This window comes from Protopterus annectens, chromosome 6.part0, assembly GCF_019279795.1.
Source record: "Protopterus annectens isolate FY-2018-M chromosome 6.part0, PAN1.0, whole genome shotgun sequence".
Classification (NCBI taxonomy): Eukaryota; Metazoa; Chordata; order Ceratodontiformes; family Protopteridae; genus Protopterus; species Protopterus annectens.
Window position 1 is genome coordinate 183,050,886 of NC_056737.1, and position 24,921 is coordinate 183,075,806.

General features: G+C 34.2%; 1 protein-coding gene across 1 annotated transcript in view; it reads right to left on the minus strand.

Annotated features, from left to right (window-relative positions):
* The window catches only part of PTPN21 (protein tyrosine phosphatase non-receptor type 21), a 1,442,744-nt gene that overhangs the window by 1,010,007 nt on the left and 407,816 nt on the right, over positions 1 to 24,921 (minus strand). The window contains exon 7 of the mRNA XM_044073481.1: positions 21,585 to 21,673. Coding sequence (XP_043929416.1) covers positions 21,585 to 21,673 — 89 coding nt within the window. The remainder of the gene's footprint in view (positions 1 to 21,584; positions 21,674 to 24,921) is intronic.

The window sequence follows — 24,921 nt, forward strand, 5'->3', positions numbered from 1 at the left end:
CTGAAACTTCTAAATCGAAAAATCTCAGAACGCCAACCGGCACTTGCAACACTGCTTCTGCATCGGACCATGCGGCAAAAAAGACTGAGGATATGACGTCGGTCATGCGCATTTGTACCCTGACGTTCTGACGTCAGTCAAATGCGCCCCGACTGACGTCAGCCTTATACTTTGATATTCGGGCCGACCGAGGACAGCGGACTACCCAAGTGTAAGGACTGCAGCAATGTGAGATGAAGAACATCCATCGAATACAGAGAATTGTGGTGGTAATTAACCTTGGAATCCAATAGGAAACCAGGTTTAAATGAACATGTTTCTCTTGCCCCACTTTTAAAATTGAGAGCGGCTAAATTATAAGTACTGTATTTCTGTTCCCTTTGATTTTATTGTTTTGCACATAGCACTTTAACTATTTATTAGTGCAGGGTATATGTTGTGTTTTTTAAAAGATATGTTTTTAAGCATTAAATTATTTTTTTTCTCAAAAAATTTTTTATTAATTATATGAAAAGCAAGACAATTAAAAGATTATACATAACAAGAAGGCATAAATGAACATATAACAATTCATCTAGTGATAACAACCTTCATGAGATTTTGATAAGTTATTTAGAAATAAAACATACACCATATGTACACTACATACAAGTTAGGCAACCTGAGAGAGAAAAAAAAAAAAAAAAAACAAAAATATTTAACATTAACTATTTAATATGTTTAGAACCTTTTCTAACACAACCTTTCTAATAGCTTTTTTTTTTTTTGGACTTCCACCTAAGTATCTTTGAGCATCAATAAATTTAAAAGCCATTTTCTGGAAAGTAACCCATTTTAATTTAGAACGATCAATCCAATTTTGTATTATAGAAAGTTTTAGTAATGAGCAAATAAAAATGATAACATGAATATCAACTTTTGAAAGATGAATCAATGGAATATGTAGAATAGCAAATTCCCACGTCAACATGGATTTTTGATATCCCATTTTCTGCAGTCTGACTTTCAAAGATGTCCACAATCTGTGAGAAAAATGACAATACCATAGAATATGAAGGAGGTCTGCTTGGGGATGACAACAGCATGAACACGAAGGGGACTTATTTGGGTTAAATTTGTTTAATTTGATTGGGGTAAAATAGGCATCATTATTAATCATTAATTGTGTGTATGCTAATTTTTTAAAAGGGATAAATTCCTTAGTGTGTCTAATAGCCAGGACTTTCTGAGATTCTGACAATTGGGAATTATAATTCAACCAAACATTAGATAAAAGACAGTTGTGGTCCATCATTAAAGAATTAATTAATTTATATGAGTTTGAGAGCATTTTATCAGATGATGAAAGTATTTTGATAATCGTGTTAAGGTTTTTCAATTGTGAGTCTATGGGGACCAGAGATACAAATTTGTTTTTAATTATTGCTCTTAGTTGTGTAAGAATTGGTGAGTAATTCCAGTTTACTTTCAATAACTTACGCCAGTCAGATAAAGGCAAGTCAAGATATTTCAAAACATCTCCTACTTTTAGATTTTTAATTAAAGAATAGTTTGTTAAGTTCAAAAGTTTATTGTCCAATAATATATTTGGGTTTAGATGAATTGGCTGAACATGGTGCGAGATCTTTTCTAGTTTACACATTTTGAGTAAGGTTTGGAAATCTCTAATCTTTTGTTTAAATACTGTAGATATATTTTTAATAAATAAACTATCCAGAGAGATAAAGGGAATAGCTTCAGGATTTAAATTATTAGAAATGACATAATTATACCATAATTTTATCCATAAAGAGTGATTTGGATAAGAAGTGTTATTGAATTTAGAGATAGTAAGAAGTTTATTGGATGAGACAATCAAATAATAGAGATAAAGATTAGGTAAACCCAAACCTCCCTTGTCCTTCAAAAATGCCAATCTAGAATAGGAAATTCTAACAGATTTAGGGAACCATATGAATTTTGCCAAAGCTTTATTTACAGACTCAAAAAATTTTTGAAATTATCTGATCAGATGATGAGAATTGGTAAAGAAATTTAGGCAGAATATTCATTTTAATAATGGCCACCCTTGAAAGAAATGAAAGGTTTAGATGCTTCCATCTGTCCATATCAGACAATATAGAGTTCCATAACTTATTAATATTATTTTGAAAGGAAGATTTATTATTGTGTTCTAAATTGATTCCTAAATATTTTATATTATAAGTAAACTGAAAATGATCGTCTGGAAACAAAAAAGGTTTGTGTGCTAAATGATTTAAGGGAAAAATATGAGTTTTTGTAGAATTTAAAAGATAGTTGGAAACCAAAGAAAAATAATCAATAGAATTCATTATTTTTCTGTAATCAGATAATGGAGTTTGAAAGTAGATTACTAAATCATCCATAAAAGCAGAGAAATGAATATTAGTATTAAGAATTCTAGGGATGTTATGAAAAGTATTTTGAGTAATAAACAATAGCAAAGGTTCTAAGTAAATGTTGAAAAGAAAAGGGGACAATGGACAACCCTGTCTTGTTCCTTTAGTGATCTTTATCGAGCAGAAAATTGACCATTAATGTATAGTCTAGTAAACATATTCTTGTATAAAACTTTTAAAAATTTATAAAGAATAAGGGAATATTAAAACATAACATAGTTTGAAATAGAAAGTTCCAACATACTCTGTCAAAGGCATTTGATGCATCTATAATCAAAGCATATATAGGGTTTGGATTTTTCTTAATGAGATGAAGTATAGTCTCTAAAGATAGAGTATTATCCCAAGCATGTCTCTGAGACATAAAACCTGATTGATCTGACGAGATAATTGAGGGTAAAATCCGTTTCAATCTGTTAGCCAGAATAGATGACAGAATCTTAATATCCACGTTAATTAAAGAAATGGGTCTATAATTTACTGGGTCAGATTTATCTTTATTATTTTTTAGAATTAGAATGGTTTTGGATGTGTTCCAATGAATATCTGAGATATCATTAACTCTTATATGATTGTAAACTTTAAATAGAAAGGGAAGAACTACCAATTTGGAAGTTTTGAAAAATTCTGGAGTAAAACCATCAGGTCCCAGAGATTTACCCAATTTAAGATTATCTATTGAATCCGAGATTTCTTTTACCGATATAGGGGTAGAAAGTAGTTTTTGCTGATTATCATTAAGTTTAGGGAACTGCAAAGAGTCTAAAAAGAGTTTTGAGTGATTACCTTTAACAGAATTAGAAGAACCTGAATATAACTCAGTGTAAAGAGAGGTGAAAAGTTGAATAATCTCTTCATCAGTATTATATAATCTGTTATTATAAGATAAAGATGTAATATTTGGATTTCTGAAGTTAACTTTAATAATTCTCGCTAACAATTTAGATGGAACCTGGGCCCATTCTGAATATGAAGCAAGTAGCTTTTGTTCAGCTAAGGAGAGGTTATTTTGGTGAAGCAGAATTAAATCTTTCTGACAATCAAAAATTTGTTTTTCTAAAGTAGCATCATAGTTCAGACTAAGATGATTTTCTAACGAAGAAATTCTTGATTTTAAGAATTCCTCTTTCTTAAAGTATTGTTTTTAGAAAAAAGCAGCTTTACTAATAAATAAACCTCTTAATCTTGCTTTACATGCAGCCCATTGTATGTCATAAGGAATGTCTGATGATTCAAGACTATTCACCATTTCATTTAGGATTTCTGAAGCTTGTTTGCAAATATCTTCATTTGACAATAAGTTATTATTTAAGGTCCACTTATTAAACATAGTTTTATTTTTGATATTGGGTTTTATGTTCAATTTTAGTGAAATTCTTGAGTGATCCGAAAAGAATCTGGGTTCTGTAGTAAAGTCCACAATATATTTTGAAGTATAATCTGAAATTAGAAAGAAGTCTAATCTGGACCACGAATGATAGCACTTAGAATAATAAGTATATATATCATTCTTGTTTATATTTTTAACAGTGCAAAGGGGATCTATTAAATTATATTCTGTCATCAAATCATTTATAGCCAGAGTAGATTGAAGATTATAGGTGACAGTGGAGCGGGAACGATCAATTACAGGGTTTATAACTGCATTCCAGTCACCATCCACTATAATATGATGATCCTTACAGGATGCAAGAATATTGTAAATTTTTAAAATGAACAAATGTTGTGAATTACATGGGCCATATAGATTTAAAATTAATAAGGGTTTGTCCAAACCAGCAATAGAAGCGGTAAATAAGCACCACCTCCCCTCATCATCAAATTTCTCATCAATAATATTCCCAATGAATTTTTGTTTAATGATTATAGCTACACCTCTGAAGTTAGATGAGTCACCTGAAGCTATAATCTTTTTGATCCATTTTTTTAACTCTTTATTCCAATCAATACGTGAAATATGGGTCTCTTGAATAAAACAAATGTTAGCCTGTGATTTAAAGATCATATGAAATAATAGTGACTTTTTCGCTTTATCTTGAATGCCTCTAACATTCCAAGAATCTAAAATTATGTCAACAGGCATATTCTACAAGTATAATCATTATTGATGCTATAAAAGTGAACTCAAGGTGCAAATCCAACACAACATTAAAAAGAAGAAGAAAAAATAAAAGAAAAACAGTCTTTAAGTATTCAAGCAAGTCATCAAATAATATTTGTTGAAAGAAAAGAAAAAGTTTTTTAAGAACCATGAAATGTATAATAATAACCTTTATCCTAACCCTAGTGCCTACCCACCAATCCCCTGTGATAAAGGAAGAGCAGAAGAACATGAAAAAACATTGTAATTATAGATAATAATAACCTCAAGTTAGAATACAAATTACTCAAAGGAAGCCTAACATAACATAAAGTCCGAGTAATACTACTAAAAATATATACAAAATTAACTAATTTCAAGACGTCCAACATGCTTAATCCCTACTTCTAATACTAATCTAAACCTCCTATCCTTAAATTGAAATTTATAGTGATTAAATGTATTTCCTCAAGTATTTCAAGAGAAAGAGAAACAAGTAAATAATAAATAAATCACACTCTGCTTAACTAGAACACTCTATCATAAGAAGTAATACAATTAAAACTGAAAGATATGTAAGATAACATATATAAGTATAACAAAACCAACTGGTAACATTATAAGTAAATAAGCATAGCATTACTGAACTAAAGATAATAGTCATGCACTATCTACTGAACCTTCTTTAGTACTTTAGTGATAATTTCATTAATCAACATGACCATTAGTATAATAAAAGCACTAATACCTGTAGAATGAGTATTTAGTTATAGTTCAAATAAAGCAAAAAACAACTACCAAGCAACCATATCTCAAAATGAAAAACAATTCAGTCTGGAGATGCATCTATTAACTAGATAATAATAGTACAGGAACTATTCAAAATGAAATATTATAAGCTGTAAGGTTTTAACACTAGTTAATATACATGAATAAAGTATAATTATATTATTAAATAGTAACTTAAACAGCATCATATATATTGGACTGAATGTACAACAATGTGCATACATATAATTTTAAATCTACTTTTGAATATTTTACTAATGACTCTGTTAGGTTACATAGCCATACTATTCTTCTAAGCTATAGATGTAACATAGCAAAACAGCATGAAAAGACAAGGCTTTTAAAGTAAACATTTTGAAAATCTAATTAAAACAGAAACAAGCAAGCTAAATGCAGTAAATCTAAGGGCTTAAATATATACATGTAGATTCAGCTAATCATATTAAAGATAGTTATTTCAAACCTTTCAAATAAGTAAAGGCTTTCTTAAACATAAACTACTAATCATAAATATCACATCCAGCCTCTGAGAAGAGAGAGCAGAGAATAGAAAGAACATGAAACTTTCATATGAACAGGTATACTTTGTAACATTTGTCAAATTAAACACTTCAGTATAATATAAAATATTGTATGAAAAAAATATTCTGAATAGGAAAATATGTTCATTTCTTTACACATCCTTTAGAATTTTAATATATAAAACTAACCTGTTCATTTGTTTCCAGAAACATTTACACTCTGCTTTATGAAAGTAGCAGCTTGCTTTGAAGTCATGCAGACACACTAAAAGTCACTGAATATATTATGTGACATGAATCTGTTTAAATTTAAAAAGCAACCTTCATTTATGAAGAGAAAACACTTTAAATAATAGCCAGATCTATTAAAAGTTAGTGCTATTGAATACTTGTTGAAAACAAGCAGACTTGTGTATTTGAAACTGTCCTTCTTTCCTCACAAATGATGACATCACCATCCATCTCAGAGAGACTGTAGTGTGCATGTTCATGCAGAGCATCAGCTGGAACTCTGAGGTGAAGATTTTCTTGCTAGAATGTTGAGATGGAATGTTTTTCCCTCCAAAAATCATTTAGCTTACACAGAAGGCTGTAACTCCAAAGCTTGTAGTAAAATTAACATATTATCTATTTACACAGCAAGCATATGAGAGAAAGAGAAATAGTAAATACAGGAATTTAAATGCTTCTATTAATCCACACAAATCTAACAAGCATATATCCTGTCACTGCACACTGTCACACCAAATCCATCATGTGTAAATTACATGACAAGTTCTTAAGGTAATATAATTATGTCACACCAGAATTACAAATCATGTAACACAAATAATGTCATATTAAAGAAAAGAAAAGATCAAACCTTATTGTAGTTCTTTAACAGTAGAATATTAAGATACAGTGTCAGGAAGCTTTTTAAATGTTTTAAGAAAAATGTCTTTTGCATCTTTAGGATCTGAACATACATAGCTGTGAAAGACAAGGTATTAGGATATGCCATTCGAAATCTAATCCCTCTTTTTATCAAGTCAGCACAATAGGGGGCTAGTTTTTGAATATTTAATTTGATCTGTGCAGGAAGATCTTGGGAAAATGATAGTTTGTGAGACTTCCATATGAATTGTTTCTTTGTTTTAGCAGTTTCTAGGATCTGGAAAGTGTCTTGAAAGTTTAGTAACTTAGTATAAATTAACCTTGGTGTGGAAGAATCTTGCTTTGTACGCAGTGCTCTGTGTGCTCTCTCTACAATTATAGATTTTGAAGAAGGTTCACAATTTAACAGTGTTTCAAAGATATTTATAGTCACAGATAACAAGTTTTTATTGTCATAAGATTCAGGTAAACCACGAATAATGATGTTATTTCTTCGACTCCTGGCTTCCAGATCCAATATTTTAGCTTGTAAATCTGAAACAGTTTTATCTCTAGATTTAAAGTCACTTTCCAATAAGTCTGTTTTAACCTCCAAAGCTAAGATTTTATTTTCAATAGTAACAATACTATCGTTTATTTGCTTTAAAGATTTACTAAAGTCTGTAAACTGTTCTGAAAAGTTTTGTATAGCACTTTGGATTGGTTTTAATGCTATTTTAGTTCTTCTAAAAGGAAATTTGAGCCATTTAAATCTTTATTACTTACATTAATAGTTTCTGTAGGTTGTCTAGATGATTTCAGTCTTTTGAACCTGAATCTTTTTCAGGAGAGAGCATTGAAGTATATTTGGCCTTTGTAGGCTGAGTCTCCATGGAGTCAGATTTTGTAGCCATGCCCAGAAATGGAATGCAGTTAACAGGATACCAGGAACCAGGAACAGACTGGAGCAGTAGGAGTCCCAGCAGCAGAGAGACCAAGAATGTTCTGAGGTAAAATAAATCCCAGGATAATAATTCCAGAAGAAAAAATAATCCAAATGCGTAGAAAAAGATTTATAAAATCTTTTAGTATAAAAATTTGAGGAAAAAGGTTGATGTATAGTTGTAAAAAAAAACAAAAGTTAAATAGCTGTGAGGAGCTCAGAGAGTAAGGACTAGACTAGTCGGCAGCCATCTTGGAATCCTTTTAAGCATTAAATTATTATACTTTTAATTCCATCTTGATGTTGAATAAGCATTTTAACATTATTTGATTTGTTTTCAAAGGGTTGCGTCAAAATATGATTCTGTGGACATTAAAAAGTTAGAGGGAAAATATTTGTCTAATTCTTATTGGATTTTTATTGGATGATTAATTTGTGATGTCATTTATTCTTGAGTATTTAAAATGACTTGTTTTTCAGCCCACATCTGATGAAGTTGTACAAACAAAAACGGAATTTTAACTACGTTAATGCTTTTTTACTTTAATAAACGGTAATCTGCTACACTAATTTTCTCCGGGGCTTGATTGTTTCTCTTAACAAGGCTGTTTTCGGTTAATGCTCTAAGATTTGTAAACTGTGGACATTTTCTCCCTAGGTACCTACTGAAAAGAGGCCTGTCATGGCTTAAATGGACTTTCCCAGTAAACAAATGCTAATTAATAAATAAATAAAAGTTACAAAACACAGTTATAAGTCCTCTGCATGACTAAAAATAAGCATTCTTAGAAAAGCGGCCACAAAAAATCAAAGCTTCAGCTGCAGACTTGTTTATTCCATGGCAATCTTTCCATTGTAGTGGTCAATTACAAACAAGTTAGCTGATTTATACTGAGATACAAATAATAACTAGATGCATTTTTACTATGGCCAATAAACAAAACAAATATTTGTCTGTGTCATTTCCGATTTTCTAGACATGGTCTTCACTTTAAAGTGAAAAAAAAAAAAAAAAAAAAATGCTGCGAGATGAGGTGCACCAGCATAATCCAAGAAGAAATATATTTTATTACGATTAAACACTTTCATCTACATACAAGATGAATCAGTCCCCATCAGAATCTGTTAAAAGAGCAACAAATACTCTACCTAAAGCAATTCAAATAATGATATGACAGCTGACCTCTCTTTCTTAAAGATACACACATATTTAAAAACTTTGAACAAAATATGTGTGTGTGTGTGTGTGTGTGTGTGTGTGTGTATGTATATATATATATATATATATATATATATATATATATATACACACACACACACACACACACACACACACACACAGTGGATATAAAAAGTTTATGCACCTCTGTTAACATGCCAGGTTTTTGTGATACAAACAAATGTGACGACAATAAACCATTTCAAAACATTTCCCATCTTTAATGTGACCTATAAATTCAAATGAAAAAGAAACAAATCTGTTAGGGGAAAAAATAAAAAAACATACAATACGCTGGTTGCATAAGTTTGCACACCTTTAAACTAATATTTTGTTGTGTGTGCACACCCTTAAACTAATACTTTGTTGAAGCACCTTTTGATTTAATTACAACATTCAGTCTTCTTGGGTACACACCTGCCATCAATTAAAAATACTCTGATTAACGCCAAATAAAGTTCAGCTGTCCTAGTAGGATTTTCCTGACATTTACTCAGTTGCCTGCTACAGCAAAAGCCACGGTTAGCAGAGAGCTTACAAAGTATCAAAGGATCTCACTGTTGAAAGGTATCAGTCAGGAGAAGGGTACAAAAAAATTTCCACAGCATTGGATATATCATGGAACATAGTGAAGATAGTCATCAAAAAGTGGAGAAAATATGGGACAACAGTGACGTTGCAAAGAACTGGAAGTCTCTCCAAAACTGATGAAAAGACCAGACAAAAACTGGTCAGGGAGGCTGACAAGAGACGTACAGCACCAATGATGGAGCTGCAAGAATTTCTGGCATATACTGGTTGTGTACTACATGTGATACTAATCTCCTGTACTTTCCATATGTCTGGACTAAGGGGTAGGGTTGCAAGACGGAATCCTTTTCTTACACCAAAAAACATCCAGGCCCGGCTAAAATTTGCAAAACAATACATCAAGTCTCCCAAAAGCATGTGGGAAAATGTGTTACGGTCTGATGAGACAAAGGCTGAACATTCTGGCCACAATTCCAAAAGATACTTTTGGTGCAAAAACAACACTTCACATCACCAAAAGAACACCATCCCCATGGTGAAGTATGGTGGTGACAGTATCGAGCTTTTGGGTTGCTTTTCTTCAGCTGGAACTGGGGCTTTGGAGGGAATTATGAACATTTCCAAATACCAGTCACTTTTGGCCCAAAACTTTCAAGCATCTGCTAGAAAGCTGAAGATGAAGAGGAATTTCACCTTTCAACACAACAATGACCCCAAGCATACATCAAATTCAACAAAAGAATGGCTTCACCAGACGCCTATTTACTAACTTTGTTGGAACCAGCTGGAACAAACTTCCATCTAATCTTACATCATTTACATCAACACCCCTTTTTAAGAAACAACTAAGAACTTTCCTTCTATCCCAGTGGCTATGCCCTTGTACTAATCCTGACTAACCTGTTTTTCTTTTCTTTCTTGCCTATCACCTCTATGTCCTTAATACTCTTACCAATTTCCTTTGTACTTTTTAGTATCACCCTGCAAGTATGTGACTTTTTCTAGTAATAAAAAGTTCTTAAACTCTGTTTCAATAAAATACTTCTACTCCCTTTTTCCTTACCAGCTCTGATTCATCTGTTATGCCCTTCTCTGAGGGCTTTCAGTTAACAACTTGTTAACATGCATAACCCTATGTATCTCTTTATTCTACCTCTCAGTGATATCCTGTTGTAATTCTGCTTATTTAAAAAGTTTTTAGGCTAAACAAATTGTCAAATTTTGTTCTCAATGGAAAGGTCTTGTATTCTTTCTCACCTGGCTACACCTATGTATTAGAGCTGTTTTTCTCCAATTTGTTGCTAATATATTGTTGTTTTTTGCTTAATTTAGATTCAATTTAACATACTGAAAAATAATTATGCTTTAACTATGTAATTTTGGAGTTTTTCTCCCCGGGCCTCTACTGAAAATGGACATATAGCCAGTTGGACTAGCTTGGTCAACAAATGTAAAATAAAAAAAAAATAAATAAACAAAATTAAAGTTTTGGAAAGGCCCAGCCAGAGCACAGACCTAAATCCAATAGTAAATCTGTGGGGTGACCTGGAGATGGCTGTGCACAAGAGATGCTCTTGCAATCTGACAGATTTGGAGTGCTTTTGTGAGGAAGAGTGGGCAAATAATGCCAAGTCAAGTTGTGCCATGCTGACAGACTCCTACCCAAGAAAACTGAATGCTGTAGTTAAATCAAAAGGTGTTTCAACAAAGTATGAGTTTAAGGGTGTGCACATTTATGCAACCAACGTATTGTACATTTTTTTTTATTTTTTATATTTTTCCCCTAAAAGATTTGTTTGTTTAACAACAACTCAGGGAAAGCTCTTTTTTCTCATGCCACAGCTAGATCCGGGAATAACCTCCCCTCTTCTCTGACTTCTGCCCCCACTAACACACATTTCAAAAATGCTTTCAAATCACATCTTATGAATACATGTCAAGTCCACGCATCACATGAATCTCACAATCTCAGCACACTTTACACCTTCCTTCCTGCTATCTCTACTGTATATATGCTACAGTTTAGGTATCTTACTGTCAACTTGAAATTGCATAATATGTCATGTCTAATCATATGATTTTTACTCTTTTATCCTATCTCACTAATCAATGTTAAAGCTTTGATGTATAATGCTCTCTAGCTTTGTAAATTTACACACTTATTGCTGATGTACTGTTTATTGTTTAGACTGGATTGTATGATACTTTTCTGTCTGTACTTACCGCAATTATCACTGTTATATCATTGTGTATATTACCATGTTGATGTTAATCTAATCATGGAGCTTTTCTCCATGTACACACACCCACACAAACACAGGGTCTATATTATGATATTGCACGCTCACAACAGTGAACGGCACATAATCGACCCCATGTAAGCGAAAGCTTACAATGTCGAAACCTCAGAACAGCGATTTTTTTCCAAGGGCAAAAAATCACTGTTCTGAAATAATAAAAAAAAAAAAAACTTTAAAACATTACATAATAGCCCCCCCCCCACAGCCCCCCTACTTAAATATACAAACTCCGAGATCGCACTACAGTGCCGAAAATGGCAAAATAAACTCTTTCCCAGGGAAAGAATTTGCTGAAAAGCCGTTTCACTATTTTGCCTTTTCACGCTTTTCGGTTCAATGAAGACGCATTCGACAAACTGCATCTGCGACATCATCATAGGGAACCCACGCGCGCGCACACATACACGCACATTTTGATCTAGTTTGATTTCAAAAGATAAACAGGGTCAGCTCTGGTTCGTGTTTGGAGGAGAAAATGTTTTGAAGTATCAGTCTGTTACTGTTGTAAAAAAAAGCTTTTTTTAAAAATATACATGCATTTTCTTTCATTATATGTTTTATCATCAGAATTCATTTTAATATAATTCAAAGGAGTTTTTCATACATACTTCTGAATTTTTACTGTTATTCATACTCATGAGTGACTGAATATATAAATGTGCGTGTGTGTATTATTTATATATATATATGTATATATATATATATATATATATATAGATATATATATGTATATATATATATATATATATATATATATATATATATATATATATATATATATATATATATATATATATATATATATATATATATATATATATATATATAGATATATATATATATATAGATATATATGGGAGCCTTTCATTTGCTCGAACTTTCAAATGTTCAAAACTCATATGGCCGACACAATATGAGCTAACGTTTGAAAGGCCAACAAATGATAGTAGATATCCCGCTACAGTGCAGGACTGGGAGATTCCCCTTTCCTGCACTGTAGTGTGATCTCAGAGTGAGAATATTTAAGTAACAGGGGGTGTAGGGGGCTTGCCCCCCCTACATAACACAGTTTTACTGTGTTTACAGGTAGGTAACTGGCACTATTTCAGGATGTCAGTCTTTCGGAAAATCGATCATATGGTGTCGGCCATATGAAAGTCGGCATTCTGAACGGCTGACATTCTGAAGTAGACCCATACATATATATATATATATATATATATATATATATAAAAATATATATATATATATATATATATATATATATATATATATATATATGTACACACACACACACACACACACACACATATATATATATATATATACATACATATACACACATATACATACATACACACACAAACATATGTATAAAGTTTTTAAACATGTATTTATCTTTAAGAAAGAGAGGTCAGCCATCATGTGATTATTTGAAATGTCTTAAATTGAGCACTTGGTACTGTTGCTAACAAATTCTGATGAAGTCTGAGTCAACTTGTACACAGACAAAAGCGCTTAATCATAATAAAACATACTTATTATATTATCCTGATGCAAATCATTTTGTTAGTGTGGTTCTATTTTTTGAGTCCTGGTTAACACACCTAGTTGTGGAACAAACACTTGCTGCTTTCTTCATTTTAAGACGCCAGGTTATATTTCAAGCATCGCTGGATTTCTGACATATTTGCTAAATTTTAACAATTATGCTTGATTTCTGAGATAAACTGTTCAACACAATAATACTATTACTCCATGTTTATCAATTTAGACCACAGGTTTAGGTAGCAAACTGAATATAACATCATGTCATATTTTCTGTCATAGCTTATCATTTTCATATTTGAAACCAAACTTAAAATCGCTCTGGAGAAGCCAAATAAGGGACCAAGACCAAAGGACAAACGATTAATGATCCAAAGCAGCTTTATTCACAAAACCAGCCAAGCTCACTTTAACGCTGTACATCCAAATTGCGTTTTCGAACATCTTCATCAGAAGCCAAAAAACATACCATTCCCAACAACTCACTTATATAAGCACCAATATCTGTCAATAAAAAAATCAATTAACAAATTCAATTAAATAGTTCCACAATTAATTGACCTAACTCTTCATATTACACCGTGAAAAAATATATATACGTGAATTTCTAGTTTAAATAAAAGAACAGTTTTAATAAAAACACTTTAAAATTCTTGTTCATCTTCTTGTAATAAATATTTATAAATATTTATAAAATTTTTATAATATTTTTGATTTTCTTTTGTATTAAATACCAGAAAGTCACTTGAGTTAAAATATACTGTGCAGATTAAAATTAACTCAGTAATATACCACCATCTACTGGAAAGTAGTGGAATTGTAATAGGTGAATCATAACTTTGCAGCCCTTAATTTAAGCACAGGGAGAAGGGAAACCATGTCGTTCAAACCGGGGTTCATATTTACCTCCAAAATAATCTGCCAATAAAGTTCTCTGTATTCTAACTTGGTTTCCCACATACCACCCCTGACTTCTATAGGAACTACTTCCAAAACAAAGAAATGAAAAGAGGCCTGTTGACAAATCTGTGTGTGGCGGAACAAAGCATGGTTGGTATTGTGTTTTTTAATTTCGTAAAGATGTTCATAAATTCTAGATTTAAGCTTCCTCTCCGTCTTCCCCACATAAAAGGAATGACAGAGATGACAAGTAGCAATGTACACAACACCGTTAGTATTACAGTTAGAATATATATTACCAACAATGTGCCTATTTCTGCTAGGAATATAAATACTGGCACTGTTGGTAATATACTGGCATTGAGAACAAGAGCCACACTTAAATGTTCCAACCTTACCTGTTTTGTTCTTATGGTTGGAACTGCCCCCAAATTCAAACAATCTCCTAAAATTCAAATCTTTTCTGTATGTAAATTTTAAAGGTTGCTTATGTATATGTTCCAAATCTGTAATCTGCTTAAACCTGTCCCTTTCTCTAATAACTGTCTGTTTAATAATACCCATAATATATGCTTTTTCCCAACAATTCATAACATTCCGGTTAGTAGTGGGACTGAGATCTTCCTGACCCAAAATAGTTGCAAACCTCCCATTTCTCCCTTCCAGTACCTCTTGAAACAACTCACAGACCAGTTTTTCTGGATACCCCCTCTCCCTAAACATATCCATAATGAATTGAGCATCATTTATGAAGTCAGTTTCATCTGAGGTCATACGACTGGACCTGACTAGTTGCCCCTTAAGAAGATTCTTCTTTTCGAAAAAGGGATGACCACTGGTGAAATGGAGGTAGGAATTTGAAAAAGTTTTTTTCCGATGTATTTTGGACTTAAAGGAATTATTAAACTTGATTGAGGAAACATCCAAATAGATGCATTCCTGATTGTTTAAATTATAAGTAAAATCTAAAAAGTTTGTTGTACTCTTAAGGTAGGCCAAAAATTCAAAAAATCTTTCCTGGGAATCTATCCAAAAAAATACAAATATCGTCCAGGAAACGTTTTGTGAAAAACCCAACAACTATCATATTCACAATTGTTAACAAATACATTTTCCCACCATGACAAAACAATGTTAGCATAAGAGGGGGCACACTTTGCCCCCATAGCTACACCCCTTTCCTGTTTGTAAAATTCCCCTTCAAAGTACATAAAATTGTTTTTCAAAATAATTGTATAGAGTATGAGGGAGAATGGTGACTTTTCCCCGGATGATTTTAGAACCTGTCTCTTGCTCATGGAAGTTATTTTGAAAAACAATTTTATGTACTTTGAAGGGGAATTTTACAAACAGGAAATGGGTGTAGCTATGGGGGCAAAGTGTGCCCCCTCTTATGCTAATATTGTTTTGTCATGGTGGGAAAATTTATTTGTTAACAATTGTGAATATGCTAGTTGTTGTTTTTTTTACAAACGTTTCCTGGACGATATTTGTATTTTTTGGATAGATTCCCAGGAAAGATTTTTTGAATTTTTGGCCTACCTTAAGAGTAAAACTAACTTTTTAGATTTTACTTATAATTTAAACAATCAGGAATGCATCTATTTGGATGTTTCCTTAACCGAGTTTAATAATTCCTTTAAATCCAAAATAGATCGGAAAAAAACATTTTCAAATTCCTACATCCATTTCACCAGTGGTCATCCCTTTTTCCAAACGAAGAATCTTCTTAAGGGGCAACTAGTCAGGTCCAGTCGTATGACCTCGGATGAAACTGACTTCATAAATGATGCTCAATTTATTATGGATATGTTTAGGGAGAGGGGGTATCCAGAAAAACTGGTCTGTGAGTTGTTTCAAGAGGTACTGGAAGGGAGAAATGGGAGGTTTGCAACTATTTTGGGTCAGGAAGATCTCAGTCCCACTACAAACAGAAATGTTATGAATTGTTGGGAAAAAGCATGCATTATGGACAATACAGGAGATTCGGGTATTATTAAACAGACAGTTATAAGAGAATGGGAGAGGTTTAAGCAGATTACAGATTTGGAACATATACATAAGCAACCTTTAAAATTTACATACAGAAAAGATTTGAATTTTAGGAGATTGTTTGAATTTGGGGGCAGTTCCAACCATAAGAACAAAACAGGTAAGGTTGGAACATTTAAGTGTGGCTCTTGTTCTCAATGCCAGTATATTACCAACAGTGCCAGTATTTATATTCCTAGCAGAAATAGGCACATTGTTGGTAATATATATTTTAACTGTAATACTAACGGTGTTGTGTACATTGCTACTTGTCATCTCTGTCATTCCTTTTATGTGGGGAAGACGGAGAGGAAGCTTAAATCTAGAATTTATGAACATCTTTACGAAATTAAAAAACACAATACCAGCAATGCTTTGCTCCGCCACACACAGATTTATCAACAGGCCTCTTTTCATTTCTTTGTTTTGGAAGTAGTTCCTAAAGAAGTCAGTGGTGGTATGTGGGAAACCAAGTTAGAATACAGAGAACTTTATTGGCAGATTATTTTGGAGGTAAATATGAACCCCAGTTTGAACGACATGGTTTCCCTTCTCCCTGTGCTTAAATTAAGGGCTGCAAAGTTATGATTCACCTATGACAATTCCACTATTTTCCAGTAGATGGTGGTATATTACTGAGTTAATTTTAATCTGCAAAGTACATTTTAACTCAGTGACTTTCTGGTATTGTTTAATACAAAAGAAAATCAAAAATGTTATAAAAATAATATAAACATTTTATAAATATTTATAAATATTTATTACAAGATGAACAAGAATTTTAAAGTGTTTTTATTAAAACTGTTCTTTTATTTAAACTAGCAATTCACACATATATATTTTTTCACGGTGTAATATGAAGAGTTAGGTCAATTAATTGTGTAACTATTTAATTGAATTTGTTAATTGATTTTTTTATTGACAGATTACGGTGCTTATATAAGTGAGTTGTTGGGAATGATATGTTTTTTGGCTTCTGATGAAGACGTTCGAAAACGCAATTTGGATGTACAGCGTTAACGTGAGCTTGGCTGGTTTTGTGAATAAAGCTGCTTTGGATAATTAATCGTTTGTCCTTTGGTCTTGGTCCCTTATCTGGCTTCTCCAGAGCGATTTTAAGTTTGGTTTTGGTTTTGTTTTTGTTTTTCGCTTTTCATCTCCATTGTGTGATTTTCATATTTGAACTAGGCAAGTACAGTTGAGTATAAACACACTTAAAAGCAGATCTTCAAGGAGCAGTCGTTAAAACAGCAAACATTTGTTTGTGTCTTTCGGCTTTTCCCCGTTAGGGGTCGCCACAGCAGAACTCCGGTCTGCTAATGATTGGCAGTTGATTTTTACGCACCGGCTTGCCAGGCCTGACGCACAACCTTCAAACGAAGGTACGCCCATTCACGCATGTCTCCACACAGAAGACACCCTAGCTGAGAATCGAACCGGACAGCGTCTTACTGTGAGGTGACAATGCTACTGCAGCACCACCACAGCGGGATGATGGCTTATTATGCTATCTCATACTTGCTTTATCAGGAAGATTGCATTACTGTTATAGTGTCTTCTCCTTGAAGATCTAGTGTTGCGGTTAAGTACACTTACACATAAATGATCCATCTTCTTTAGGGAGGGTCACTATAAAGTTAAATCCTAACATCAGGGCAGTATTATAATATCCAACAAAGGCAGAAAGTTATGTGATATCCTGCAGCAGCCAACACCTGTCGTAATTAAGGACTGTGTGCCTAACTTGCACTGTTTTGTGATGAGTTACACAGAAGATTATGCTTGCTTCTAAAGTGCTTTATATACAAATATTTCAAAAATAAGTTGCATACATAAGTGTTGCCCTAACAGAATGGGCACTTTCTTTACCTTGAACAAGCTAGAGCAAAAAAACAGTACAATGATTCATAAATTTATAGACTACTTAAACTAACTTTCTGACATTCCTGTGTGGACTGTGGCAATTGATGAGTTAAGTGCCACAATGCTTTTCTGTCCTTGCCACTCTGTAATTTTTGAGCAATTTTTAATAAAAAGCTTTATAAACTGTTTTTTATTAGACTACAGCCTAAATAATATGTATGCATCCTTAAACTAAATGGACTATAACGGACAGGTGCCCTCTCATATACAATTTCCGTCCATTAAAGTTTATGGATCCATCCCCAAGCTACTTCATGAGCCGACATCACCAGGATGAAGGCTAAGCAGCCTTTAGAATGCTGGCCAGAAAAAAAAAATGTGTCTTTATGAACAAAATTATACACAACAATGGCACACATGACAAACAAATGAACAACTTATTGAATCACTGACACTTCAGGAACCGCATATCACAATGCAGAAGGTAAGAAAAACAAAACAGCATAAAATCACTTTAATGACTGGACGACCTTCTTTTCCTTTACTACATGCAAAAAAAGCTGATTGATTTCATCATTCTATCATGATATTTGAATTGTCTGTGCACATTCAGCAAAGGCAAACAATGTTCTCCAACACTATTGTAATTTGAGTAAAAGAATGGCACCTGAATAAGCTAACTAACAGGTACAACTACTAAGACTTTGCCATAGAAGACAGTTTTGTCTTCAGTGAAGCCATTTCTCTCTATAAAAGCAAGACAAACCTTCTGGATGAAATGGACAAGTCATAGTACTGAAATACTCTAAAAATTATACATGTGACAGCTACTTAAGTACTGATCAACCAATTACTGCACTAAGAAAACAAAGTCAAGTAAATAATGGTTTCTCAGTGGAACGAACTGTATAAGGTACATGTCAGTGTATCTTACATGTGGGATTTTTACAAAAATCCCAACAGAGATGTGAAGAGATAGTTGTCCCCAACGTTAAGGTAACTCCAAATGAACATACAGCTATGTCAGAACAAGATGGAGGAAAAGTAGACAGCTACAAGACAAATGCATGACCTATCACAGATTCATTGGTGAACACATCCCAAATGTTATGATTCACTGCTATAGTCAAATCCATAGAAAAAGTTGGACAGGAGGTATTGCCCTATACACAAGTTGTGAAGAGTCTCAGTCAGTACTGTTGAAGAGATGTTTTTTGGTGCATACAAGTGAAAATGACTGCACACCAGGCCAGACAGAGCCATTTAAAGTATCAACAATCATTTAAGAAGCACTGATACTGCGGAAACAGTCAAAGTTCCTTCCGATTGCTTAGTGGTTAACTGCTGTGACTATAGTGTACAGGGTCCTGGGTTCAAGACCTGTAAGGGCTGTTTATTTTTCTACAAAAGGGCCTTACATAAACATATGCTTGGTGCCAGAGCCATGGGCTCAAGCTCAATGCCAAGAAATGTATAGTTATCCCCTATGGGAAAAAAACATGTACCCATGAATTACCACATAAGTGGCAGTACACTAAACACTGAAAGTGTGATAAGGGACTTAGGGACACAGGTGGACAGTGGTCTCACCTTCGATAACCACATTGCCACAACAGTCAGGAAATCCTATGTGGCACACCTTAACACTAAGGGCTTTTCATCCAGAAAAAAAGAAGGTCATTGTCCCGCTGTACTCATCCCTCATTAGACCCATTATAGAGTATAACGTCCCATTTGGTATGTACCTCACAAGACATCTGCAACAACTGGAAAGGCCACAGAAATACCTCACTAAAAGAATCACAGGCCTAAAGCAGATGCCCTATGCTGACCGTCTAAAAAATCTCCAGCTATACTCTGTTGCATATCGCCTACTCAAAGGCGATCTCCGCTTAACATACAAGGCCATGTCAAACTCAGTGCTGTTGGACATGCTACACTTAAAGAAATCCCAATCCCTCAGAGCCACACGCTCCAGGGATCTAAACATGGTCATCACAATAAACAAAACATGCTGGAGGGATAGGTTCCTGACCCACAGACTCCCCATACTCTGGAATAGACTGCCCATACATGTCAAGCTGAGCGCCTCTTTGGCCCTCTTCAAAAGGAACCCTGACAATTGAATGGGAGATAGGAAATTCACCCCAGGGATGATGTCAGTCACCCTGCTAGACAGTGGAACAGGGAAGTAAATATTCTGGGACGAAACAGCCAGGGGAATTGTTAAGGCTAGGCTTGTATAGGCCCTAGGGCCAATAGCCTAGTACCAACCTATGAACCTATGAGTTTATGTGTGTTAGGAACTGCACCAAGGAGCTAGTACAGTTCTTCGTTACAGTTTCACAAAGGTACTGGAAACAACAAAGAGCTATTATGTAATTTACTTCTGACATGACTTTTTTTTCCCACCTTCAAATTGGAGCAGGGGATTCCAAATGGGGGGAAATGCCCAGGACACCTACTGCCCTTGTTAAAGCTCTGGCTAGAGAGAAACATTCCAGTGTAAGATTCTTTTGGTACTTCTCCTTGAGAAGAAAAAAAATTATATATGTATATTTTCCAGCAGAGCCACTATTAAGAATAAGTACAGCATCACATAAACACATTTATAAGGTACCTGTCCGGGACAGTGTGACCTGTACAGGTGGAGGACTATGATAATGAAAATGAATTGCACGCTACATTTGTAATAGTGAATGTGCTTTTACATAGCATTTAATCACTTTTTCTGGCTGGTCATGTTCTACTCCCATGTTCCACAATGATGACAGAAAAAATTCACAGTTAGACTTCTGAAACTCAGTATCACATTTTCTTTCTTTTTTATAATGAACATGAATTGAAAAATGTAAAACTTTTAACAAATTATTACATGAACATTTTTGTGCATAGGTTGGAGCAGTGTCTTATGCAATTTAACTTTTTGGAAAATGTTCTTCTAGTTTCAGTGGCCCACCAATTTTCATTTCTGGTAAATACTCACATACCAGTAAGACCGGTTAGCCAGAATTCAGCAATTAAGCTGTACCAAGCCAAGCTAAACAAAACCAAAGAAGTAAACCAATGTAAAACAGCTGTTTCATCACAGTTACATTGAAAGTACAGTTGTGTAAGAACATACCATAATAGCATATGTCCCACTGATGCACTGGTGTAGTATTCCAGTAATGGTGGGCCATCCTACTAAAGACTACTGGACACCTGGCCTGTACATCAGAAACAAAAGCCTTCATGCACCATATGTCCATAATATGACCCATACTCATATGTCTGTGTACCCCGACACCCATGGGCTGACGTCATACACTAGACATACTATGTTTCAAGGTTTTTGGGTTTGGTATGTAAGCCAGACAATCAGGTTACCCTTGGCAGAATAACCCACAAGTATTAGGATAATGCAACAGTGATCTACTGAAGGACATCTGTTTGTTTTCAAAAAAGAGTAAGATAGAAAACACATTAGTGTTAGATAAGAATGCTTTAAACACACACACATCTTGATAAATAATTTAAATGAGTTGTTTTTCTTACATATTATAGCACCCAGGTACTTTGCAATATTGTCTCGTACTGAACCTTACCTAAAAATGACAGGCGGATGACCATTTTTATGTTTCACAAATATTCCGTCGAGGCAAGCTCCAATGTACAAATCAGTACCTTGGCTATCCTAAATACAAAAGGAAAACACAAATTAACAAAATGTTAAACTGAGTAAGTGAAAGACACAGTACTACTCACCAAAAACTTGGGCTTTGTTAACAAAAAAATTAACACTCAAGGACAATATTTCCCATATAAAACACCATCTCTAACAGCCTTGTTTTTTTCTACTCACTAAGTATAAACTCAATAACTACCCATAATAAATTCCATCCAGCAACACATGAATGAAAGCAGGAAGCATCTGACTTCAGAATCTGCAAAAGACTTAAGGCTTGGATGCAGGAAATGCAGCCAAACAAAGAAAAAAAAAACCTGGTAGAAATATTCCAAAGCAAGTTTAGTCAGAAGCATCCAACACAAGAATAAAATTCACAAGGCTGTAATGGCCCTATACTAACTTCTACTATGAAGACTGACCTGAACTACCCAAGTTCCAGAAACACATTTCTAACCCAAAAATCCAAGCAAATCAGTAATGTTTTACACTACAAACAGTACCATCTAAAAACTGAAGACCAATCACAAATATAAATCAAGATGTCGAGAGCCATTGTTTTTATATTGAGAAACTCGCCCCACATTGCAGCCTTGTTACTTTGCTGTTACACTCACATTTGTGTGTGTGTACAGATATACATATGTGTGTGTGTGTGTGTGTGTGTGTGTGTGTGTGTGTGTGTATATATATATATATATATATATATATATACACACATATATATATATATATATATATATATATATGTATACACACACACACACACACACACATATATATATATGTGTGCATATGTGTATATGGGTCTATATTATAACATCAAAGTCTTAAAACTTCGAATGTTATAATATCGAACCATTTCGATCGAAAGACTATAACATCGAACACTCAGAATAGCGAATTTTTTCCCAGGGAAAAAATTTGCTGTTCTGACAAACATACACACAACACAAGCACACCAAAATAAATAATCCACACACATACACTTAACAAAATCCTACACTAAACCATACATACAATACTAGCTATCCACTTACCTTAACCCAACCCTAAGGTCCCTATCGCACACTCACCTTAGCCGCTCCCTAACCCTAAAGTCCCTATCGCACATTCCCCTTACCAGTTCCTTAACCCTAAGGTCTCTATCACACACTCACCTTAACCCGATCTGTTCGCACACTTACCTTAACCCGGTCCGTAACCTTCGCTCCACAGTCGAGGAAATAGCGAAGCTGCAGAAACAGCCCACCGAATACTTTCCCTAGGAAAGTATTCGATATTCTGCAGCTTTGCTATTTTCCGCGTTCAGTACATAGGGTTCGATATTATAGCATTTGAAGTTTTAAGACTTCGATGTTATAATATAGACCTGTGCGTGTGTGTGAATGTAAGTTTACATATATATATATATATATATATATATATATATATATATATATATATATATATGGGTCTACCTGACATGGTCGACAGTTCATATGATCGACAGTTTATTTGGTCGACAGTTCATTTGATCGACAAGCATTTTAGGTGGGGGGCTTCGCCCCCACACCCCCCCAGACCCATATATATATATATATATATATATATATATATATATATATATATATATATATGTAGTTATATATATATAATATACATATATATGTAACAATTTAATTTAGTCAGGACTGCACTCGAGTCCACACAAAAGCCCTCCTCTTAGGGGCCAGGAGAAGATAAGACTGTGTGACTTGACATTCTTTGTTTGAAAGGGGTATTTTCTTCTCTGGTGCTAGACTGGTCTAAATGAAAAGAAATGAAACCTGAAACTGGGGGAGAAATTAAAAAACCTTGCACAGTGGTCAAAGTGCGTTTCCCCTTTTGCAGGTAGTCTACAATATCCATAGAAGTCTGTAAAACCAATTTTCCCAGAAATGAGGATCCCAAAACAACTTGCAAGAGTCACACCACCTGGTGAAAGTATGCCTTGTACATTACTTTCTTGGTCACATGAACACACAAAGTCACAGTAGGTAACATGAAAACTCAATGACTAACCCATAACAAGGGACTTCTCTAGACAGGACTAGTTTTCACAGAGTAGAAGCACTGTCAGCTTCTTCACAGCTTGGTCAACAGAGGAGGACTAAAACATAGGTGAAACAGATAATTAATGGTCTACAGTGATGGTAATAAACAAAAAAACTCACTCATTCACCATGCCAAACTCAGACTTGTTGGCAAAGTGGAAAGATGCACTTCTCACTAGGTTCTATGCTACTCAAAAATGTCACTCAGAAATCTGCTCTTGGGTGACTTGTTAGGATGCCATTTCACATACTGGGGTTTACAAAGAACTGCAGCCACCTTAAGAGAAGGAACATCAGAAACAGGGTGCGGGACAGCATCCTTAAGGAACATTTCTATGAAGTAAAGATCTGGAATTCCTCAGGTTTTCCCTTAATATATGGGTTAAGAATAATTTGGGACTAAAGAAGAGACTTTCCAAGCCACTCCAGTGAAGACAGCATCAGGATAGGTATCTCTCCAAAGAATGGGCCATCATGAGACAACAGCTACAGGGAGGACATGTACCCTTAATCCCTGTTTACCTCAGAAGCAAAGACTTAATTCCCTCCTGAATCCCCACTAAGGCAAACTCAAGAGTGTGGGAGACACTCTCCTTATGCAAATATTAGCACATTTTCACCTGCATTTATCCAGCACCTGCTGAGGAAATTGTGATAAGCAGCTAATGTGGTTTAGGTAACAAACCCCAAGCCCATACCAGAGGTTAGTAAATGCTTGCACAAGGTCCTGTGCTGGCATGATATTGAACTCTCTAAGAGCAAGATCCTAAAAGAACAAGCAGGTAAATTTCACAAAATATTAACAGCTGAATAACCAATGACAGAGGTATGGTGGAGCATAAGGTGTAGTGGAACATCATTTGACTCTTTACTTGCAAGGAAATTGCATGAAAGAGGAAGTGAAAAGAGAGTGCACCCTGGGTTTAAGTTCTGCAACAACAGTATCTCTGGGGAAAAGGACAGTATAGTTGTGGAAGTAAACTTACTGTAACAGTATATGTTCAAATGATCACTGCTGCAGTAGCCTAAGCTATATGGGCAGGGTAAAATACCCAGCCAGATTCCACAGCTTCAAAACACCTTCCATGAGCCCAAACTGTTAGTCAACTTGACATGAGTGAACTAAAAAGAACTGTTTGAATGCCAAGGCCTTCAGAGCTTTCTTGTCAACAGAGAGGGAGG